The sequence below is a fragment of the Diorhabda carinulata genome, chromosome 3, assembly GCF_026250575.1.
Source record: "Diorhabda carinulata isolate Delta chromosome 3, icDioCari1.1, whole genome shotgun sequence".
Lineage (NCBI taxonomy): Eukaryota > Metazoa > Arthropoda > Insecta > Coleoptera > Chrysomelidae > Diorhabda > Diorhabda carinulata.
In genome coordinates, this window is record NC_079462.1 from 24,767,654 (window position 1) to 24,790,253 (window position 22,600).

At 31.6% G+C, this 22,600-nt stretch overlaps 2 protein-coding genes across 2 annotated transcripts in view; one reads left to right on the forward strand and one right to left on the reverse strand.

Annotated features, from left to right (window-relative positions):
- Window positions 1-9,697, reverse strand: part of LOC130891565 (transmembrane protein 131) — a 29,184-nt gene extending 19,487 nt beyond the window's left edge. The window contains exons 1-4 of the mRNA XM_057796390.1: window positions 9,434-9,697; window positions 9,301-9,356; window positions 8,550-8,641; window positions 8,367-8,490 (exon numbers count right to left, since the gene is read on the reverse strand). Coding sequence (XP_057652373.1) covers window positions 8,367-8,490; window positions 8,550-8,641; window positions 9,301-9,356; window positions 9,434-9,527 — 366 coding nt within the window. The 5' untranslated portion in view covers window positions 9,528-9,697. The remainder of the gene's footprint in view (window positions 1-8,366; window positions 8,491-8,549; window positions 8,642-9,300; window positions 9,357-9,433) is intronic.
- A 230-nt stretch (window positions 9,698-9,927) lies between these two features.
- Window positions 9,928-10,898, forward strand: LOC130891276 (28S ribosomal protein S10, mitochondrial). The gene is made up of 4 exons (XM_057795913.1): window positions 9,928-10,174; window positions 10,232-10,446; window positions 10,497-10,698; window positions 10,763-10,898. The coding sequence occupies exons 1-4, from the start codon at window positions 10,172-10,174 to the stop codon at window positions 10,832-10,834; spliced, it is 492 nt and encodes a 163-aa protein (XP_057651896.1). The 5' UTR covers window positions 9,928-10,171; the 3' UTR covers window positions 10,835-10,898.
- The last annotated feature ends 11,702 nt before the right edge of the window (window positions 10,899-22,600 follow it).

Below are 22,600 nucleotides of genomic sequence, written 5' to 3' on the forward strand. Positions count from 1 at the left end.
TTTCACCATACAATCAATCAGATACTGACCCTTGTTAGACCCAAAAAATTGCCTGGTACGATTGCATACGAATTGCGTCCCGCGGTCAAATTTTAATCCGGGTTACTGTAAGGGTCGTATATGAATTGCCCCGAAGACTTTCCAAGAAATGTGATACTAAATACTTCTATAAACTAATTATACTTCCGAGGATTACCGATATCTGAATACATATTGAATTCTGGTTAACTATTTTATTACCTGGAGGTTAACCCTCTCATGTTGGGATAACTTCCATGGATGGGGATATTATTGGTTAGGTTAGGATTGCACTGTTGAATATTGTTAATTCATTTGTTGTTTTGATTGGATTTGAACATCGTTCTACCAATCCTTGGTACACGTTGCTCACTAGCATCACGCGACAAATGATGCCTTCTTATTGATTTTTAACTTTTCTGGAAATTCTGCATCTAGGATATGTAAGTATAGTATTTCCACAGTCGAAACATTGATATAAAAAAATTGACAAATAAACTCATACTAAGATATTTGATATTTAACTTATTAACAAAATTAAAAACGGCCATCATAATAGCGGCTGATTTGTTATTTAATGGTTATCCATATGGGTGTTTTTTTTTTGTAAAAATTACTCTTAGAATCTGCAGGTGAATACTCTGTTAAACACTTATTACAATAATGACATTCTAAATCGTTTTGTATTTGATCAATAAGTGTGCCAGAGATTTTAAAATTTGTAACAGTGATTTAAACTTAGTGATTGAAATCTCTGAAACTCACTCATTGAAACATCTAAGAAAAACATTCTAAACATGAGCTGGGCGGTCAGACTACCCGGCTGTTATCCAATGATTTATCTTGGGACATGCCTCAGGAAATGTATCGAAAATATTTAGCTTTGAGAAAAAATTTACCTCAATACTAAATTTCAGAAATAAGTGGGACCATAACACCATACAAGAAATGAATAGAAATGCCATTAAATGTCAGACAGAACTGGATGAGGAGTGTACGGGTCCAGAACCAAACCCTCTGAAAGCCTGGGCAATACACCAAGAACTTTTCAAGCAGAAATCTATGTAATTGAAAAATGTATCCAGTTCAATCTAGAAAGGAACAATCGCAAACAAAAGATCATCATCCTGTCCGATAGTCAAGCAACTATTTGAGCTTTAAGCTCCAATATCATAAAATCTAAACTCGTGTGGGATTGCCTGAAAAAATCGAACAAGCTAGATAAGAAAAAGGGAAGTGAAATAGCTAATAAGCTCGCTAAAACGGAGGCAGACAAACCCTTCCGTGTTATCAGCTGCTGAACAATGTAAAAAGCAATGGAAAAGAAGGTAGATAGGAGCAAAACTAATTATTGGTATTACCTACAGGGACTGAGATAGGCAAAAACTCTTCAGGGAACTATAACTAGAGAAGATCTATCAACCTAAGTAAGAACAATCTGCAAATACTAACAAGAGTCCTATCGGGGCACTGTCGCCTCAAAAAATACCTGAAGACGCTAGCAGATAATATGGCGTATAAATTTTGATGCAATGAAGACGAAACCACTATCCACATTTTCTCGAAGTGTGAGCCACTATGGAACTCACCACTCTGGTAACTACAGCCACCTCAAAATCATGACTTTTTAAAAGGAGTGGAATGAACAGGTCAGCTGTAAACATTGGGTTTCCCAGTATCGCAGAAAGAAAAGGGTCTCAATAGATCCTTTGGGTCGGTGTGTATTAGACACCCCATCATCCATACATATATATTAAATGATTTACAACTGGGATTTCTCGGTACTGCTGTAGGTATTTTCCGTTTTTACGAAAGACAGGTCATAAGACTCATACCATGACGGTTACTATACATGGCACCTTGAATTATTTCGTTCTAATCCAATAGACAAATATTCCACTTACATTTCTTTTCGTTTAGGTCGCCCTGTCACTACTTGTTCCGCTAAGTATGTAACCTTCCTATTAATTAGTTTTTAGAGTAAAATTAAAACCTGTAGATTGATAATGGCCGTGACAATGATATTGTATAATTGTATTAAAAATGACATTGAGATAAACATAATAATTCCATTTTCACAAAATGATGTCAGGATTTAGTTTACATAAACCCAAATATAAAGATTTGCAGTTTTCTACGCATAAACCGTACAGTTTAAAAATACTTTATATACAGGGGGATCGAAACTTATAAAAACACATTCTATATTAACAAATTCTTTCATGGTAGATCATGTACGACAGTTGTCTGGCAACGTGGTTAATATCTAGGTGCGTTGGCCTTCAAATATGTATACCTATATGTGAATTGTGTTATAGTTTAAATACCATCAGTTTATTATTGCTACAACTGTACTCTTTATTGGAATGATAATAATTCAATTTAGAATCTATTCCAAGATGTTAGACATGAAGTTCTTAACTAATGTAAAAAAACAAGTTTCGCAATAATTGATGCAAAAAAATTAAAAAGGGAACTTCAGATGGTAACATGATCTGTTCTTCGTCGTAAAAATACCTATTTCAGTGACAAAGAAAGGTGCTTAATTCCATTTTAAACGTTAATTGTAATTAATATAACATTTAAAATGAAATAATAGATACAGGCAAAATTAAAACAATATAAATCGTTCCTTCCGATTCCATTTTTTAGTCATTCATTTTTCAGGGCTCTGGGGCAATCGGAAAAGGTCGTTACTGACAGATACTCATGATAAATGTTTCGTTTTCTTAGTTTCACGAATTAAACTAATTAATATTTATAAAAGAAAGTTTAAGGTTAAACATGGCGATTACAATGTTGTCAAGTTTTGATCGTTGTTCCCATCCACGCTTCGACTGTTTTTATTTTAATAATAAATACAACAAAAATATTTATTTCTTTTGAAAATTTCATATCTCGAATTGTATCGCATTTTTTTTTCTAAACTGGACTACCTTGACAACACCACGTTTTTATGAATTATTCAAAACTGAATATAACTTTAATACAGAACTAAATTTGTTCATCATTATAATAATTTTATGAGTAAAATATGTGAATTTATTCAAATTGACATTAAAAGTAATTAAGGCCGCTTGACATGAGGGAAGACAACTTGCAAGAAATTGCATACAATTTTTGGAAGATCAAAATATTACATAGACGAATATTACATGCTGCTTAACATTTCGCAAGTCTCTTCCCATTGCATCATGATTATAGGTTTATAGGCTGCTGCCTTGCTTTTGGAGTCTGATGGGCAGAAAAGAGCACCTAGGCGATATTGTGCCAAGCCCTGACCAGATAGAATAAGAGAAAACAAAAATTCCTCTATAGAATTGGTCCAGAAAACTTACAAAATTATATTTGAGAATGGATTAAGAACCATTTGACAAATGGCCTAGAAAAATAAAACATCTAAGATAACTAAGAAATTTTTGACAAGAGACGTAGTAGATTAGAAACTCATTTTTTTCTCAGAATTGCACCAAACCGATAATGGTGCAAGTGCGAGATCTTATAAAATAATCAGCTGAACTTCACCTATGTATACTTTGCATCGAGAAATATTGCAATGCACGTTGACTTGCGTCATGCCAAGCGTCCTTTAGTGAATGAAAAAGAACGTGAAATGAAATGTGAAAAGTTCATATTTGAGTCAAAAGCAAATGTATGTACTAACTTGAATAAACGTTTGAAAAGTCACTCAGTGTTTAAAAGAATTTTCAGTAAATGAGGCAAGTTTTCTTCAAAATCTTCTGTTAAATGAAAAACAGGTGCTTAGAATTTGAATTTTGGATTTTATATTAATACGTTGTTCAATGAGCTTTGTCATGTTTTTATGCGTTATAATTGTATCCAAAATAGTTTAAACTTTTATTAATAAATTCATTAGACTCGTAAATTTCAACGGCTACCTAAATCTTTCAAATCTGTTAGCAGTATTCAAGAAAAGCAACGAGACCTAGCAATATTTGACAAGCATTAAACAAATAGAAAACTTATGTTGTATATTATATAACACTGTAACGACTTGGAATGTTTGTACATTTCATTTGAAAAAATGATGTAATGGAACATATAGTACGAGAGCCGTTTTTTTTTTCAACCTCCGATAGGCTATAAATAAAAGACAATCATATAAAACAATAATTTTTTTACCAAAAGATTGGTACACGTACTTCTCGACATAATGACCGAAGAGATTGAGACATTTGTCATATCTATGGACAAGCTTTTCAATACCCTCTTCAAAGAAAGTTGCCGTCTATGTAACCTAACCGTTCATTATCAATAAAGTACACAACAGACCCTGGAACTTCTGCAAATTCCGTAGACAAAGTGGTGAATCTGCAGTTTTTTTTAACCATTCTGTCAAATTGTTGAACCAGGTCATCTGAAATTAGAGATTTGCGTCCATGGCCCCATTCATCATGCACATCATTACGGCCACCTTAAAACTTTTCACACCATCACTCATGAAGTTTTCCCCATACACACGACTCATTCTCCATTGGATTTCTGTAGAACTATGGCCTTAATCCTATAGAAAACGAATCACACTTCGCAATTCACACTTGGCGAGAGCATCAATAGTGACGGCCATATTTACGTGGCTGTAGCATAACGCCGACTGACGCCTGAATGTCAACAATGGCGGTGTGTGTAGTTTCAGTCGCCTTCAGCGCATGCTCGCTTTTTCTGCACGTAGTGATCGAAAGTTGAAAAAAAAACTAATTCATCAGACGTACAATATGAAAGAGCCCTTCTCAAACTGCACATTTTGTAGGAGAATTTGAAAATAAGGATTACTAGGATTAAAATTGTATATATAAAACAGGACAGCAGGCAATGTCTCTCTCTCCCATGCTTTTAGCCTGTTTTCCTCTTTCTTATTCATGGACCAACGTTCACTACCATATAACACCGTAGGTTGTGTAACTGTCTATTAAAATGTTAGCTTGGCTACCCTTGGATCTTAATAGGTTTCCTAGAGCTCCAACTGTTTCATTGCCTCTTCCCAATATCTTGTCGATTGTCTTTGATTTCGTCCCCTTTACTTGTTACCGTTACTCCCAGATATCCAAACTCTTGTACTCTATCGAAGCGGAACTCCTTTTTTTTAATTAGTAGTCACTTAGTGACACCAAAACTCATTTTATAATAATTAATTCGATTCAAAATGTTTACTCCAAATTTTCGGTATTTTTTTTATTAATACTAATTTACTTTTATGTATTATTACGTATTTATTATTTGTACACAGATTATAAGTTTTCTCTATTTTAATAAAAACAATATGTGGCCTGCAAGATGCTTTGGGTTGGCCATCTCTTGCTAAAGATAAATCGTAGAAGAATTTGCAAGTGAATCTAAAAGTATCTACTATTTTATTATTGTTGTCATTGACATTAAAAAATAAACTTGTTTCTTGAAAACCACAACAACTTGTTCCATTGCCATATCTTATAGAAAGTTTCTAAAATTAAACATAACCATTTCAGGAATATTAAAAACCTTGCTCAGAAAGGAATTGTTTCTAAAACCAGCTCTTGTTGAAAATAGAGGGGACACATAAATAATATATATACAAAACATTGAGTAGAAGTGATGAATATGTATTAACAGCGCATGCGTGATTATATTAACGAAAATCAAATTATTTAATACAAAAACGTACACACCAACATAAAATTAATAAACAACTACAGGTATCACAAACGGTAATTACTTACGTCAATATTTGATAATTAGGTTTACTATGATCATTCGATTGTATTAGCTTAATACCAATATCAATTTGCATGTCCTTAAAGTGGTTACATAATTCGTCGCTTATATGGCAAGGACAGTAAAATATTATGACACACCAGATTGTTGGTTTATGTTAAAGAATTGGTTCACAATTTAATAGTTATTTTTACTGTTCATTTATAAATAGTGTAATTTCAAAGGATGTAAACACAAGAATTTAAAATTCTCATTACTCAAATTTGAGATTTAAAACAAATCATAAGATTTACTCCTATTTTTATTTATAGTCATTCAAAATGTAATATTTTCTTTTATGGGTCAAATCCACATGAATGTATTATCATATAATGTCAAAAATATTTGATAGAAACCACTCTTAAACTGCCATTCAATAGAAAATTTCTAACCAAAATATATTTTATTACCTCTTATAATAAAATAAGAATAAAATGTTAAATTCTAAGAATTTGTTTTTTATTATCAGAGGCTTTCAAAACTGGTTAAAACCCTTATAATTTCTATAACTTCTTTGATAACAATGTATTAGAGGAATTCTCAACAAAATGATAGTCAGGTAAAATAGTAAAGTACAAACTAAAGAATTATATTGAAAATTCATGAACCCAACATCATCATTATAGAGAAAGTGTCTTGGTTTTTAACTAGTTTGAGACAATTGTCATTTTTTATGTATGTATGTTTGGTAATTAATTTGTGTGTTTTGATTACTTATTTATGAATTAGTTTTCATTCATCTAGATGTTATAATATTTTGGTACATATATCAGAGTCTGTGGTATTTCATTATTCATACCTATTTTTGGAATAAAACCACAGCTTCAATATAAGAGTTTGAAAAATATGTAAATCACATTATTTTGTGCAATAACTGTATAACTAACTAATAAAAATCATTTTAATACATTTATAAGTGAAAAAACTGTTTATTTACTAAACTTGCAACTATAATTTATCTTTCTATTGACTCAATTTTATTGATAAAGAACGAACTTTTAATGAAAAGTGAATATGAAGGATATAAAATGATATTTTAGACATAACATCTTCAAAAAACAAAAAAAAAGATGAAATGAAGGAAATAGCAAAGAATCCTGATTAACTATTCCATAGATAAATAAAAGAAGTTGATTTGCAAATGTCCGCCAAAACAAAAATTAACTCTTAATTATTCATTTTATGACTATTTTGATCATTTTAACCATTCAGTGTAAAGCCCAATTGAAAAAACAATCTTTTTTGTACTACTGCTATTAAAACGTTACTTTTAATGACAGTCAACAGCGTTGAATGTGATTGTTCACATAAAAGTGTGTTGAAAGTATTTTTAACACGTTTTGTGATTACTTAAATATTGAAATGCATTTTTAAATTTAATGTCATTCCAAATTCGCATATTTTATTATCCAAATAGGTCAGATATACACAAAAACTTTGTATAAGATTTGTCATTTCATTATGTTCATGAAATTTCGAGAGAATTGTGCGATAGATCCGCCTTTTTGTTCCACAATTCAGTAAACGTGACTTTAGTAGTAGTTGGAGACTGAAATATGCTCTATTCCCAGGTTTCACATGTTCTCTTATTTCCATCGAGTTGTCATTATTTTTGGTCACAAATGATCCCAGCTAGATGGCTAGGCCATTTGGAGCGCTAACGATGGCTGGATGATGTTGAAGAGGACCTTTCGGAGCTAGGTGTGAAGGGATGGAGACGCCGAGCATTGAACTGCAATGACTGGAGAAATGTGGTAGACGAGCCAAAGGCTCTTTGAGGACCATAGTGCCAGTGGTAGTAGTAGTATAATTTGCTCCGCTCATTTCATAAACTCATCTTTTAACATTTATATCATAAACAACTATTTTATATTCATAAATGTGCCCAATAGTAATATTATGATTATGTGAAACAAATAATTCTTGTGATTCCAAAGAGTATAGTAATATTTTATGACTAGTAACAATATGGGATTATACAATATTATTACCCCTTTCAAAACAGTTAATGTTTTATCAACATATATGCTGCTAATATATACTCTTTAATTGCAAATGGTAACATGTCCTGAAATCTACAAATAGTTTGTAGATTTTGGGGAAAATATTAGTAGATAAAATAATATCTGAAAGCCTTTTTAAGTACTGAAAATCTTAATAGTTGTATAATATACATGTACATATAATATAAGTACAAACTTCTATGATTTCATTATGATTTAAACAACTTTAAAGATAGTAACTCAAAAAACATCTGTTGGGCATCAACCATAATGGGAAAATTATTCTGTATAAATCAATAAAATTTGTAATTTAAAGAAGGGTAAATATAATAATTATTGACTGTTAATGAAAATGTTATTAATCTTTATAAAAAATAAAGAAAAATTATGTAGTAGTATTTAACAAGAAATATAAATTAAAACAATATATAAAACTGAAACATATTTTTTAACAGAAATATGAGGGTAGTTCGGGAAGGGAAGAAGAATTTTGAATTTTTGGTTTACTTTGGTTTTTCACAATATTTTTAATTTTAATGATACATAAATATAATTTATATAGGATTAAAAAGAAGAGTTTAATTATTTACTTACCCTATCAGCAAAAAAGGAGCTATGGAAGTGGACAGTATTTCCAGATATTGATGTCATATGGATGCTTTTATTTTTATCAATATTAAATAAAGTAACTTTTTCCAAATGGGGTATACCCAGCGGTCTGAAAAATAAATAAATTACAACAGTAAACAATTGTTCAAGGAAACTATCATGCATTACCTATGGTTAAAATCGAGAAAAGTTGGTTCAAATTTCATATGAAATTTTAATGGTACATCACTTAACTTGGATGTTCTGAGTAAACCAAATTCCTGGAATAATCAAAATTATTTCAAATGTAGAGACTCCTTTTGTAAATTGAACTTAAATAAATACTACATGTTATAATAAAGTTTCTTAAAGAGTTCATATCCCAAAGAACCAATTTACTTGATCATTCTCTAGTTTTCATTAAAAAAGAAACTGTGGATTTAAATGGAGAGAATTGTATCTAAGTGTGCTCACTATATACATAATCTCACTTTTAAAACATAAAATATGAAAAAAATATCTATGAACTTAATTTAATAACTACAAAATATTGAATTTTGAAATCCATAAATCCTTTAATATAATCAATAATATAGTTCAACTATTATAATACATAGCAATTAAGTCAAACTTACTAAAAAACTAATGACGAAAATAAAAAAACTTGTTTTTAAAGTCATCATATGATCATTTTTTACAACATAAACAACAACTACATTCCACAAAAAGTAGCAAAATTTGAAATTCGTTCAGGGGATAAAAAAATGTGTGGCAGTAAAAAATGTGTTATTTATACTATTTATAAATAACAAAAAAAAAATAAAGGTGTGAAAATTCCACCTTTTTACTTTACTATTTTTATTTGTAGAAATAAGGATCCATGATACTCTTCAAGAATGTATACAAAAATTGTTAAGTAATAAATGTGTTAATCTGTTACCTCATGTAAATGCGAAAATTCGTCGTCGAAATATCTTGGATTTTTGCTGATGAAGCCTAGAATGAAAAGATAATTTGAGATCATGCTAATATCACTAATGTCATTTAAGGACACAATTTGGAAAAAAACTTACCATGACTACTGTCATGAAGTGTTGGATGAGTTTTAATTATTAATTCCAGTAATGAAAGGGTAAAAATATACCATGATAAAGAATTCTTAAACATTTTGACATTTGCAGCAGCATTTATTTATATTCAGTAATAACTCGACAAGATGCTCCTCTATTTGCTCGTTAACTGTCATTTAGCGATTAGTGACAACGGTAGGTGACAATCGTATGTTCAACTGCCAAATGATTCGATCTGATAAAACTTTCGTTTCAATCTTCAAAACTAAACGACAGAGATGGCAAGAGAAATACATTTAAAGACAGAATTTTGGGGGTTTTTGCGTCGGCGTTGTAGAGACAGTGATAACTTCGATTGCTATTTTAACTACCAAAAGAAACATATCTACGAAAATATGAAAAATTAGTTTGCAAAGTTTTCCAGACTATATGAAATATTTAAAAAATTACAGAAGACCAAAGAATAAAATTTGAACGAGAAATATAGATCCCTAGCACAGTGAGGTTATAATTAATAAATAATAATATTTCACAGTCGTGTCTCAAAAATAGACCAGTGAAAGATTAAGTACTGGGAACCATTGTGTACACAGTAACTGTATATCTCCTGGATAGAATTGTTGATAAAGAGAGATATATGGTTCATATAAACAAGAAGAACAAAACGCAATTAAATTGAATTTGAGGTTAAAGATATTTAATGTATTTAATTTGAATATAATTTGATATCTAAATAAAAATATGGTAAAATTTCTATATTTGATAACTTGATCCAATATATAAATCTTAAATATTTTTCAGAACACATTACGCCATATTTTTTATAAATATCCAGTAATATCCAATGTGCATCGAACATTTTGTGCGATTTCTATTAAAAATAACCCAGGTGAAGAGCCAGATAAATTGTATAAATTTGTAGAACTAGAATTAAAAGGAAATGATCCAGCAGTTTTAAAAAGTTTCTGTAAATTCGCCGTGACTACAGGAAATCATTTAGATATACCAGTAAAATCGTAAGTTATTTTACATTGTATCAAATAATTTTTAAATGATTCATCTTCAGATGGAATTTACGTAAACCAAACCATGAAAGATACACAGTGTTAAAATCAGTACATATTTATAAAAAACATAGAGTGCAATACGAACACAGAACTTATTACTCATTCGTACAGTATAAGCATTTAACAGGATCAACAGCAGATACGGTATTGGAATACATAGAAAGAAATTTACCTGAAGGGGTCGCATTAAAAGCTACAAAAGTGAGTTTTCTGTAGTAATGAATATTCATTTTATACTTAATATATTGTTTTGTTAATTTTTTAGGTTGAAATCCAGCCAATACCTGAATTTTTAATACCACCTGAAACGTTCAAAGAAAGCCCAAAGTCTGCTTAATATAGTTAAATAATTTAAAATTATTTATATTAGTATTATAGAAATTTAATAAAACATTTAACAATATCAATTTTGTTTCATTAACCAAACATATCGGATATTTGGATACAATAGATTTAGAATTGTTAAGAAAAAGTATGCACATGGATAAAGACAATAGAAGACCTAAGAATGGAAATATCACAAAATGCAAAAATATGATCCAAAACAGAGAGAACATGGGAAAGATGATCTGTGTGTCATTGTTACAAAAGATAGAATATATATATATATATATATATTATATATATATATATATATATATATATATATATATATATATATATATATATATATATATATATATATACTACTTTTTCTATTGTTCTGCAGCTGATACCTTAGGAGGGTTCAGGTCATATGAAGGACTTGTCTGCCCCCTTTAGCCAGCTTATCAACTATTTTATTTTCCTCCATTTCGATATGCTCCGGAATTCGTTGCAGGGAAATTTTATTTTTCTTGCCCTGCTCGTTTAATTTGTCTACGCAATCTCAAACAAGTGTAGATTTTATGATATTGGTATTTAAAGCTCTAATGGCTGCTTTACTATCAGACAGGATGATGATTTCCTGTTTGAGATAGTCATTATCTAGAAATACTGGACAGATTTTTTAATTCCATTAATTTCTGCTCAAAAAATGCTTTGTGTGTGGTCCGGGCTTTCAGAGTATTTGGATCTATGTGGAGACGTGGGAGATTTAGAATCACTTCTAATGCAGCTGTTGGGCATGATTTCATTGCCCTGATTACACTTATGGAAGCCACTCTTTTTACCTTCGAGAGATTGTTCCTCGTGGTATTCAAGTTATAAAGCATTAATAAAAAATGATGTCATTACACTCTAAAAAATAAATTTATTAATTATGATAGTATTACACGAATACATTTATTATACAACCAGTGAAACTTTTATTGAACTACAGTTCTTTTATTGTGGTTATGCAACCAGTATTACCGGAATCCTATAATAAAGTACATAATTAAAATTATTCTGAGTAATGATAGTGTTATATGTAATCAGTATTACCTTTATTTACACCTATCATTTCGAACAGAAGGTTTTACTCAAATCCATTACTTGGAAATGTTATAACAGTAATCACGTTATCATCTTTACCCAAATTCTATTATAGACAGCTAGCTAAACTTGAACCTATCTATAATATTTTAAATTGAAACGATTCTATTTCCAAAGGTTAAATAATGTGGATTTTATTTAAATTGAATGTTATATTTCCGTTTGGATGTGCTAATAATGATTCCCAGTGATTACAATATTGTTTTATTAACCTTTCTCTTAATCTATTCTAATATAGATGGGGCTAAGTGTAATGATCGAATGTATTCTTATGACGTCATTTGTGTAAGAGCAAAAAATTGACTGTGAAGTGAAATCTACTCGGCTATAAACAAATGCATTCCATTCGATGTGAAATTCCTTCGTTGTAATACTACAGACAAGTTGTTTCATGTCTGGAATATTTTAACGTTTTTTTTTTCTTTAAAAAATTAACAGTAATAAATGAAATTTTAATTTATATATATAATGTGAAATATTCCTTGGAAATTATTAGATAGAGAAAGAGTGTACAATATTTATACTACATGTAGATACTTCTAAGAATAATAAAACTTTATTTATTGATAATAAAAAAGTCAAATACAGAGAAGTTTGGAACGTTCATGGGATTATTTCAACGTAACCTATCTCAACCTTCGTTATTACGTGTTAGGTTTGATATTTAGCTTTTTTTGTAGTTTACGGCGTCGTACAAAAACGGTAAACTTTAAAATAGGATGTTGGCAATTATTCAACATTTTATTTTGCATTGTGTGATGACTGAAATTTGTATTTTTGTACATTTTTCAGTATTAATAGATAATAGCAGTGGACGTTTTAATGCTTATTTATAATATTATTATTGGCGATCATCATAGAAATCTTTATTCTATCAGCAGCAATGTGAAAGAGTTGAGGGGAGGTTTTATTAAACCAGGTTCTAAGATTCTTAAGTCAGGATGTTCGTCTTCTTCCTGGACCTCCTTTTCTACATATTTTACCTTGCTGTATGGCTTAGAGCAATGCATATCTGGCTTCGTTTCATATTATGTGGCCGAAATACTGTAGTTTGCGAGTTTTTATGGTTATCATTACTTCTCGCTCTTTTTCAATTCTTGTGAGGATTTCATTTGTTACCCAAGAGATTCAGGGGCTCTTGACTATTCGTCTATATGCTAATGCTTTTAATTTTTTACTATGTCCAGGAGTCAATACCATAAACAGGACAGAGAAAACTTAGCATCTTAGCATTCATATTTTCATTTCAGGTAAGAGATTGTGACGAAGGCACTCATCCGGATGTTACCTTTTCGACGCGTGTCCTTATTTCCTGGTTGTTGTCTGTCCACTCCTCGTTTATAATAGTACCAAGACTCTTTCTATTGGAACTTTATTGATATAGAGATGGCTTCCTGTGATCTTATTTTTACTTATAATTATGAGTTTTTTTGTTTTAACATTAATATTCAGGACATATTGCTGACTGTGGTGGGTGATACTATCTATTAGGCTTTGTAAATCTTATATTCTCATCAAATACAAGTGTTATCTGTATATCTGATATTCTTTAGTCTGTATCCATTTAGCAGCATACATTTTTCTGTCTCATATATTACATTGAAGATAATTTGCAGCCTTGCTGAGGGCAGAAGCCCTGAGAATAAAGAAATACTGCAAAGCGATGACGATGGTGCAGAGATAAGGTGCACTGAGAATCTCCTATCTGCTTCTGCACAAGCTGTTCTAGTGGTGGCAGGCATAATCCCCGTGGATCTCCTGGCTTTCGAGTGTAAGAGGATTTACAGAAGCAGCTCAGATATAATAGGATAGGATGCTGCAACAATCGAACGCACTAGAACAAAACGGACGTGGCAACAACGATGGACAGAAGATAAATCAGCTGAAAAAACGCGACGACTAATAAAAGACCTTAAACTGTGGACCGAAAGGAAGTTTGGAGAAGTGAACTTCTACATTACCTACCTTTTGATGGGACACGGCTACTTCCGTAGGTATCTTCACACAATGTGGCTTAAAAGAGGAGATAGAAGAGACTGTCGGCAGCATAAATCCTGATAATATCGTCCAGGTAATACTACACAAGGTAGAATGTTGGCAACTGATTGCTACCTATGAGAATTCTTAGGCAAAAGAATGTAGACGGCTACCTGGTATTATTATCTCATAGTAGAAACATCATACACGGACAGACCCACTAACCAGAAGTAATATCACAATAGTCCCTGGTTGAACGGAGATGACAGAAGATGGCGGTTTAGTGGGTAGGCTATAAGAGTTCCACATATTCATCACTCTCCTGGTGGAATCCGTTACATGGATTCCATATCTTAAAAATATATGCAGCCTTGATGGATTCCTCTTATTAATTTCACCTTTTCTGTGTTTTCTGCTTCGATTATAAGTTTTGTGGATTAGTTCCAGTAGATGTTTCAAGTTATTCCCAGGTCGTTAGTGTTCATTCCTAATTATCTCCATCATTTTTACATACTTCATTCAATCGAATGCCTTTTCATAGTCTATTAAACATGCATCCACATCGTAATTTACGTCTCTGCATCTTTGTATCAGGATCCGTACTGAGAACAATACTCCGCTGCATTTATAAACCCTGTTGGGAGGTATTTAGTGATTACATAATTTGTGGATTCTCTTTTGGATTACTTTGAGAAAAAGCTTTAAAATATGGTCCATAATACTAATCGTACGGTATTCTTCGCATTTTTGGCGACTGTTTCTTAGGAGTGTAATGAACTCTGATTTCAATCATTTTTATGGTATTCTTCCAGAAATATATGTGCTGTTGAGAAGGGGAGAATATTTAGTACTCATAATTGCAGTACTCATAATAACAGTTTTTCTTATGTTGTCATAAAACGCCACATTTTAAATAGTACGTCTCTTTTGTACCATTTTTTATTGTATCTAATCTAGTTTCAGCAGTATATACCTGCTGCAAGCCTCATTATCTAATTGGTAAAATATTAATACTAAGAAAGGGAAGGCCCTGTCGGTCTAGTTGCCTGAATAATGTCTTCACTCTACAATTTACCTCGCTCTAGCTCATGGAGGATTTGCATAATTGGAGAATCCTCCGACTTGAAAAGAAGGCTCTTCTAATAAAATTTTCTTCCATGTCTTTTTATATAATCATTAATTTACAGCTTTCTTATACAAAAAATGTATTTATACCATGGAAGTATAAAAGAAATCGCAAAGAGAAACCTGAAGTATGGTGAACTTACGGTAAGAAATAACTGAGCGAATTAGTTTTGATCAAGTTTTCGTACTGAACATCTTATAAAAAGACATTTTCCGTTCATTTTTTGAATTTAAAAATGGTTTATGGGTCAGTTTTAGTCTGTTTTAATAATAGTGCAATAAAAGTGAGTAAGACAACTCCCCTCGTATACTAAGAACGTATCTCTAAAGGTAGATGCACATTTTTAAAAATAAACTATAGATTTTCAAATTATTTTTTGTTAAGATATTTCATTAATATGCCTACGTGTCGGTAAACACGAGCGCGTAGTGTAAACCAAATATCCAGCTATAATATCTTTGGTCATCGTATCGGAGACCATGCAATAGAGGGCATCTAATAAATTATCGTTAAGAAAGATTCGTAATTTAATAGACATTCAAAAATTCCGTATAGTTCATTCATTTAGAATTTCAGAAGCTTAAAAGCGACAGAGCAGCATAAATGGAGATTATTAACTTTATACTTAGATATTTTTAAGATATTCAATAGCCAGATAATTGAACAACGTTATGCTTAAGTAAATCAAGCCCAATTTTTCCCATAATAATACCATATAAAAAACAAATTTCAAACAAATTTTTTTTCAATACATCAGTTAAATAAAAGAAATTCACCCTGAAGTAAAATTAATCCTAAACATAAAGTGTCAAATACGAAAAGCTTAATATCAAGATTTAAAAATGGGGGATTGCAAATTCACTTACAAGCAAACAACAAAGTGAAGAAAATTATTAAATAATGAGATGTTCAAAATCTTTTCCATTTATAAAGAGTGAGTTTTCTCTAAATCTAAAGATTTGTTTTCAGTTGATGCAGTTTTTTACGCCCTGATTTGGATAAGTTTTACAGTGGACCAGTTTCGTTAACTTTTTTACTAATTTTTTTACTAGTAGTAGATCTTGTTATGGGATTTCGGTTATGATATAAATTATTAAAGATATTAAACGTTTCTTGTTAACTTCTACGCCTATCACCATATCCTAATTTAAAAATATTAACTCGTTCTTTTTCAGATAAACGATCCATTGTGACTTTTAATAAACTTTAACAATAATAATTTATTGAAACGTCAAATTTGTTATTTTAGCAGTCATAGCCACCTAAATGTATTATTTTAACTTCGGCGAAGATAGCGCAAATTTAGCTATAACTCGAAATTATGGCATTCAGGTATAGGGAACATTAGGTGAAAAATAATAATGATTTCGAAAAGCGAAAAATATACATGGTGATTTCAATAACAATGTTCATTATATTTCCGGAAAAAGTAAAGATCTGACAACAATGTAAATACCACCAAAATACCGGTCGTCTCACAAAATCCTTGTACACAAAAATTATACAAGCTTTCCTTTTATTACGTAAATAATCTAAGAAAACCAAGAGAAAAACTACCTTAAGGGTGTCCAATTTCTAGGGTACTAGACGTGACACCCATTCGATTTTTTCCAAAACAACGAAGTTTCAAAAAAAACCGTGAATGAAATTAATTTCTCTACTTCAGTGGGTGGGTTGACCGAAGGTTGAGATTCAACTGTTGGTTGAAGCCGAATATATATAAACGTTAGCCAGGTGTTGAACAGGTGGTTGATTGTCGGTTGGTTCAACGAAAGTTCAGTTTAAAGAGTCAACCGAGACTTGAAACTTTCTAACCTCAATTTTTGTTTACTTTGGCTTGCATTTTATGAACTCAATTTATATATTATTTTAAATTAATTGAGCCATCATCTTCTCTCGAATTTTACGAAACAGGCTACTTTGGAAATATAGTATTAATGATGAGTCATCTGATACTCTTGATTACTCTTTTTCCTTTGCAATTAAATCTTTTTAAATTTATATAATATTGAAAGTACACGTGGAAACTTCAAACAAAACTATACTTCGACTTTTGACTGACACACTGTCTCCGGGAAATGTTAGTTCACTAGGATCTGATTGGTTAAAATTGAACTATCAGTGCAGCCAACGCAAAATTTTCAGCACAAAGTTCCGGTTGGCTAACGGATGGCTGCAAATGAGTTATAATGCCGAACTGATGTTAACCATCGGTGGAGTTTCGACTGGCGGTTGAATAACGTCCGGTCGAAAATACTTATATAATAAGGACCCTTAGAGGAATATGACCTCGATTGTTGTAAAGTTCGTCAATAAAGAATATTTACTATTTCTAACAAGGATGTGTAGTGTCTCCCCTACTGTTTAACCTCTACTCTGAGGCAATCCTCGAGAATACAACTGGAGGTCTAAAGATCAATGGAATTATTATAAACAATCTTCGTTACGCAGATGATAACGTGGTAGTGGCCAGTAGCCTACCGGAACTATCTCTTATGTACGTTATAGCGAGCAATTCGGCCTTTATATGAATACGTTCAAGACCAAACTATTGGTATTCTTAAGAATACAAAGAAATGCCAACATATCATTGAACAAGTGTCATCTCTAAGATACCTGGGCACGCTAGTCAACCAGCAATGCGACCCAAAACTAGAAATCAGATCCAGAATTGAGCAAGCGCGGAAAACTCTGAACAACATGAGGACACTTCTGACAAACCTCAACCTCAGCCTGGAACTCGGAACCCGAATGCTTGGCTGTGTTGTTATTTTCAGTGGGTTTGGGTTCTTTGTTGAGAAATGATGAAGTCCAAAGCTGACAAAATGTTCAGTTTATTGAGGGGTACCTGTCGATGTACACAAAAATCAGTATCTAACTTTTACAATTTTAATAAGAAAAATATTCAGGACTTTATATAAAAGCAACTTATTTGTTTGTTTACAATTCTTACAATTTTGTGAAAGAAAATTAATGAAGAAAGTTTTGGCATGTGGCAACAAAATTTGAATACAAAAATGAAGCTTAATTTGATACGAAATGAGCATACCTTTTGAATCGTTTGACAGTATTTGTTTTGATTAATAAAACTCTTGCTAAACAATCGTCGGATTGTTGATCAATACTTAACAATTCTTGAGATTACAAATTGGAGCACGTTTGCTTGTCGCCATTTCTATTCGCTTTTTCGCTGTCGCGTGAACATATCAAAAAGTGCTTATCGTCTGCCAACTTAACTAAATTAAAAATTAACATGAACATGGTTACCAATTTGATTCTATATAAAACAAAATAGTGTGAGGTAAGACTAGGCTCAAGGTTGGGATAGGTCGGGCCAGCTGTCAATTTGATCAATTCTCAACACTCCTCCTTGACCAATTTACAGCGGAATGTTTCAAAGATTCTTCTGTTGAGTGGCTTGGTGAGAATGTCTGCAATCTGTTTGTTGCTCTCGACGTGTTGCAGTATCACAGTGTTGCCAATGTGTTGCTGGATGTACTTTCGTGGTATCTCAATGTGTTTCTTTCCTCTGGTCGATGCCAAATTTAGACCATGGATACGGCCACAGAGAAGAAAATTGATGCGTTAGAAATGTACGCCTACAGGCGAATGCTGAGGATATGTTGGATGGAACATAAGACAAACATAGAGATCCTACAGCAAAAGGGTAACTTCCCACGACAATCAAGGAGAGAAAGTTGCAGTACCTAGAACATATACTGAGAGTCGAGCGATATGAGATTTTTCGCCTGATAATAGAAGGGTAGATCGACTGTAGTCAAAAATCATTACTGAAAAACTTGCGCAGATGGCTCGGACAGACGTTTACAGAAATTTTCAGAACTGCGGTTTCTCGTGCTACAATAGCCATTTGGATCGACAGCCTCCGTAGAGAGACGGCGTCATAAGAAGAAGAAGATTGATTACAGAGAGACAAAAATACAATTATTTCAGCTTTTCTATAATTAAGTTTGGTGCAATATTAGGTAGAAGCTGTTCTTTAATCAAATTTTCAAATATACCTAATCTCAATTTCTAGGCATAAACTGCTTGCTACGAGTGCTTTACTACTGAGTTTTGAAATATGGCAATACTAATGTGAATATGTTAAATTTGATATTTTTATTGGTGAACGTACTCAGAACGTTTTGTCATACGAGTTGTTTACAGATACTTGAAACTTGGAATATTCATTTCTGTCAAGAAATGGAATTGAATCGTGAACATTTTCTTACGATTATTTTTTATGACTTCCGATTTGGATTAAACCAACAGCAGTGTGGACGATCATTCGCATGGTGATAAAGCAACATCTCGAGCCAGCGTATTTCGCTGGTTTTCTGAATTAAATCGTGGTCGCGCTTCGCTACAGGATGAATTTCATGAAGGTTGTCTAAAATTGTCTGTTGCTGTCAAAAATATTTGTTCGCGTTGTATACAGCATATTTTGACAATCGCTCAATAAAAGCTCGTGTCGTTTGGTGCAAAGAAATGCTGAGAAAATTCCAACAAAAGTTGTTCGCGAACGAAGCACTTCGAAGCAGATGGTCGTCTGTTTGTTCGGAATATAATCTGACTAAGATAGACTTTGCCTTCTATTACCTACATATCCTATTAATTTCTTAGCGTCTTTTTTAGTCCTACTTCCTTTGGTCTCAAGCAGTTGTTTAGATGTCTTCAATCTATTCAAAATAGATTCCTTTTATGACGTTTTAATTTGGGGAAAAGCAAGAAGTCACAGGGCGATCAATCTAGTGAATACGGTGGCTGTGGTAGCACTGGAAGCTGCGTCAAACTCAATGCACAGTAGCACTCAATTGTTTGCGATATCTGGTGCACTCATTTTCTAAACCTATATAATACTAAGTGTTGGATCAGATCAAGATAAGCATAAATGAAGTCTTTATGGAGAGTCTGCGACTTTAAAAAACGCCGAATTTATATTATCTCTTCTGACTAAAAAAGGAAAGAATATTAATTAACAAATCCGGCTAAGATTTTCTTTTACTGGACACCTGGTAGTGTCTAGTGAAAATAAAATTACCAGATGATAAAAATTGGCTAGACACAGAACTCATAGATATTTATTTATGAGCTGTTTCTGGTGCCATATTGTTTTATCCTTGCTGTTTCATGAAGAAACTTATATTACTTTCAAGAAAAATTGAATCTTATACAAATAAAAAGAATCAAAACTTCGATGGAAAAATTTGGGAGTGCTGACGTTTTTATAATTGAAAACGAGCGCCAACTATCGTTCGTATTAAACTGTAACAGAACTAAAATTATTATTGTGGGGTTACATAAAAAATTGTAAGCTATTTTTTCTCTGGAAGCCTGGGTCTATGACTCAAGCTACTTTCTTTTAATAATAGGTGACTTCGCATACCTATCATGGACCCATGGCAATACAATAATTTGATAAATTTATCTGATTATTCTGATCGGGTCTAACTTCAAAAATATCTAAAAATATTTTTTATTAGACAAGCCGCTACTGTAAATCCGAATTTTCGGAGTGGGTAAAAATCACAATAAAAGATTCCGTTACATAAATATATACTTACTGAGCTAATAAAAGTTTGTTAAAAAATATATTTCCTTGAAATTTAAAACTACGTTCTAGTAGCTACAATAACAAATTTTATAGATCAAAATATTTGCTCTTTCATTTTATAATTCTGAATCAGATATAAAAAACTCATGTTCAAAATTCATGTTTATCTTTATGTTCATATTGAATTACCACTATGGTGATATGGTCACAATCAGTTATTGAACATGAGTATATTAAATTGCGGTGTCAGATCTTTTATTCATAGGGGCTAAGCAAAAGGTTCAACAAAAACTACGATAACCTCAAAGTTTTTAGTTATACTGTTGAAGGGCAAACAACAGACAAACGAAAATATATTTTTGAGGTTATCATAATTATCATACAAAAACAAATTATTTTTTTTATAAGCAAATATGTCCGTATCACTGTGACCTGGCTGTTCTAATTGAGAACATTCAGGAAGTGTTGTTCATTTCCAACACTTATTTTGTGACCCACCATTCATTATATTGAACTGCTGTTATTTTTTGTTAAATTAATTGTTGATATGGTTAACGTTAATCTAAAGGCAATTTAATATCGGTTCTAATTTTAATACTTTGATATTATTTGAGAGAAAAAAAATTGTAAATTTTCAAGTTTCGTGTAGTGTATACAATTTTTTTCAAACCTTGTTCGAAGGTACGTACTTCCGTCCCTCCTGCTAGGGACGAAAGTACGTACTTTCGACCAAGGTATGAAGGAAAAATATTTTAAATGAGGTGTCGTTTGATAGCCCGTGTCATTAATTAAGCAATAAAATTTATCTAATTCAGTTATTTTAATTACTGTTTTGCGTTTTTTATTATTTCAAAAGTGAATATACCCAACATGTATTATTTTAGTCTTGCCCTTTTTTCAAAATTTCATTATTGATATCTTCGATTAAACTATTAAATTGTTTTTATTTTAGTTTTCTTATTTTCCTGATGTTTATACTTCGCATTCTATGATCCATTTATTTTTTAATTCAAATGGAATTAATTAAGCTACGTTTTGTTTTCTATAATATATCCTGTCAGTTATATTTAGATAATGATTTCCTAGCAACCCTTTTAGTCCTACTCGGCTTAGAAATCTTAAACTTTAAATTAGAATCAAACTAACCTAAACTTTAACATCTATTGATATTCGGAACTAGACTTTACCTTCTATTTCATATCTTTTCAGTTATATTCAGCAGCTGATTTCTCAGCGGCTCTGTTAGTATCACTTTCTTTGGAAATATTAGAATGTCAAACAGAATCAGTCTAAACTATATTTTTTAGCACCACTTCCTTCTTAAATTTAGAATTTCAAATAGAATCAGATTAAGCAAAATTTTCTCTTCTTTTATAAATATAAGTTTTATGTAGCTAATTTTCTCAGAGAATAGAATCAGACTCAGTCTTGTATTCTTAGGTACTGTAATATTACTGATTCTTAACTCGAAGTACTTTTAAAACATCTAAGATAGAAGTTCTGGAACCGTTGATGTTATTCATATTGGACATATTGTTTGATACGTATTTCGATAATTAGGTTTTCAAAGACTGAAAGAAAACTCAATTTACCCTCGGTCTCCGAAGAATCTCGTTAAGAAAATGCATTCAAAGAGTGGAATTGTGATTGTTGGTGAAGTGGTAGTGTGTTCATTTTTTGATGCATGGTTGTTGAATATTATACCAATTTCTTCATTACTAAATCAACTTGACCACTTAATCAGTTTTGATTAATTTTTTGGGTCACCTTGTTTATCATTCAACTGTATTATTCTCAGTTCTTTAAAAATCGAACTTCTTTACGAGATTCTATCTTCTTCTATGAGATCTGACAATTAAGTAATGAGACTGATGCTGTAAAAATGATTTGTTATGAAATTATTAGGCGATTATTCGAGGCGTTTTAGCTATTTCAGAAATCTCTGGCTGGAACCACCTAGAGTACTCCCTTCTCGGTTGTTTGGATGT

Coding starts and splice junctions, on each gene's coding strand:
- LOC130891276 (XM_057795913.1), top strand. Junction 10,447..10,496: donor TTAGATATACCAGTAAAATC/GTAAGTTATTTT, acceptor ATTCATCTTCAG/ATGGAATTTACGTAAACCAA. Junction 10,699..10,762: donor TCGCATTAAAAGCTACAAAA/GTGAGTTTTCTG, acceptor TTAATTTTTTAG/GTTGAAATCCAGCCAATACC.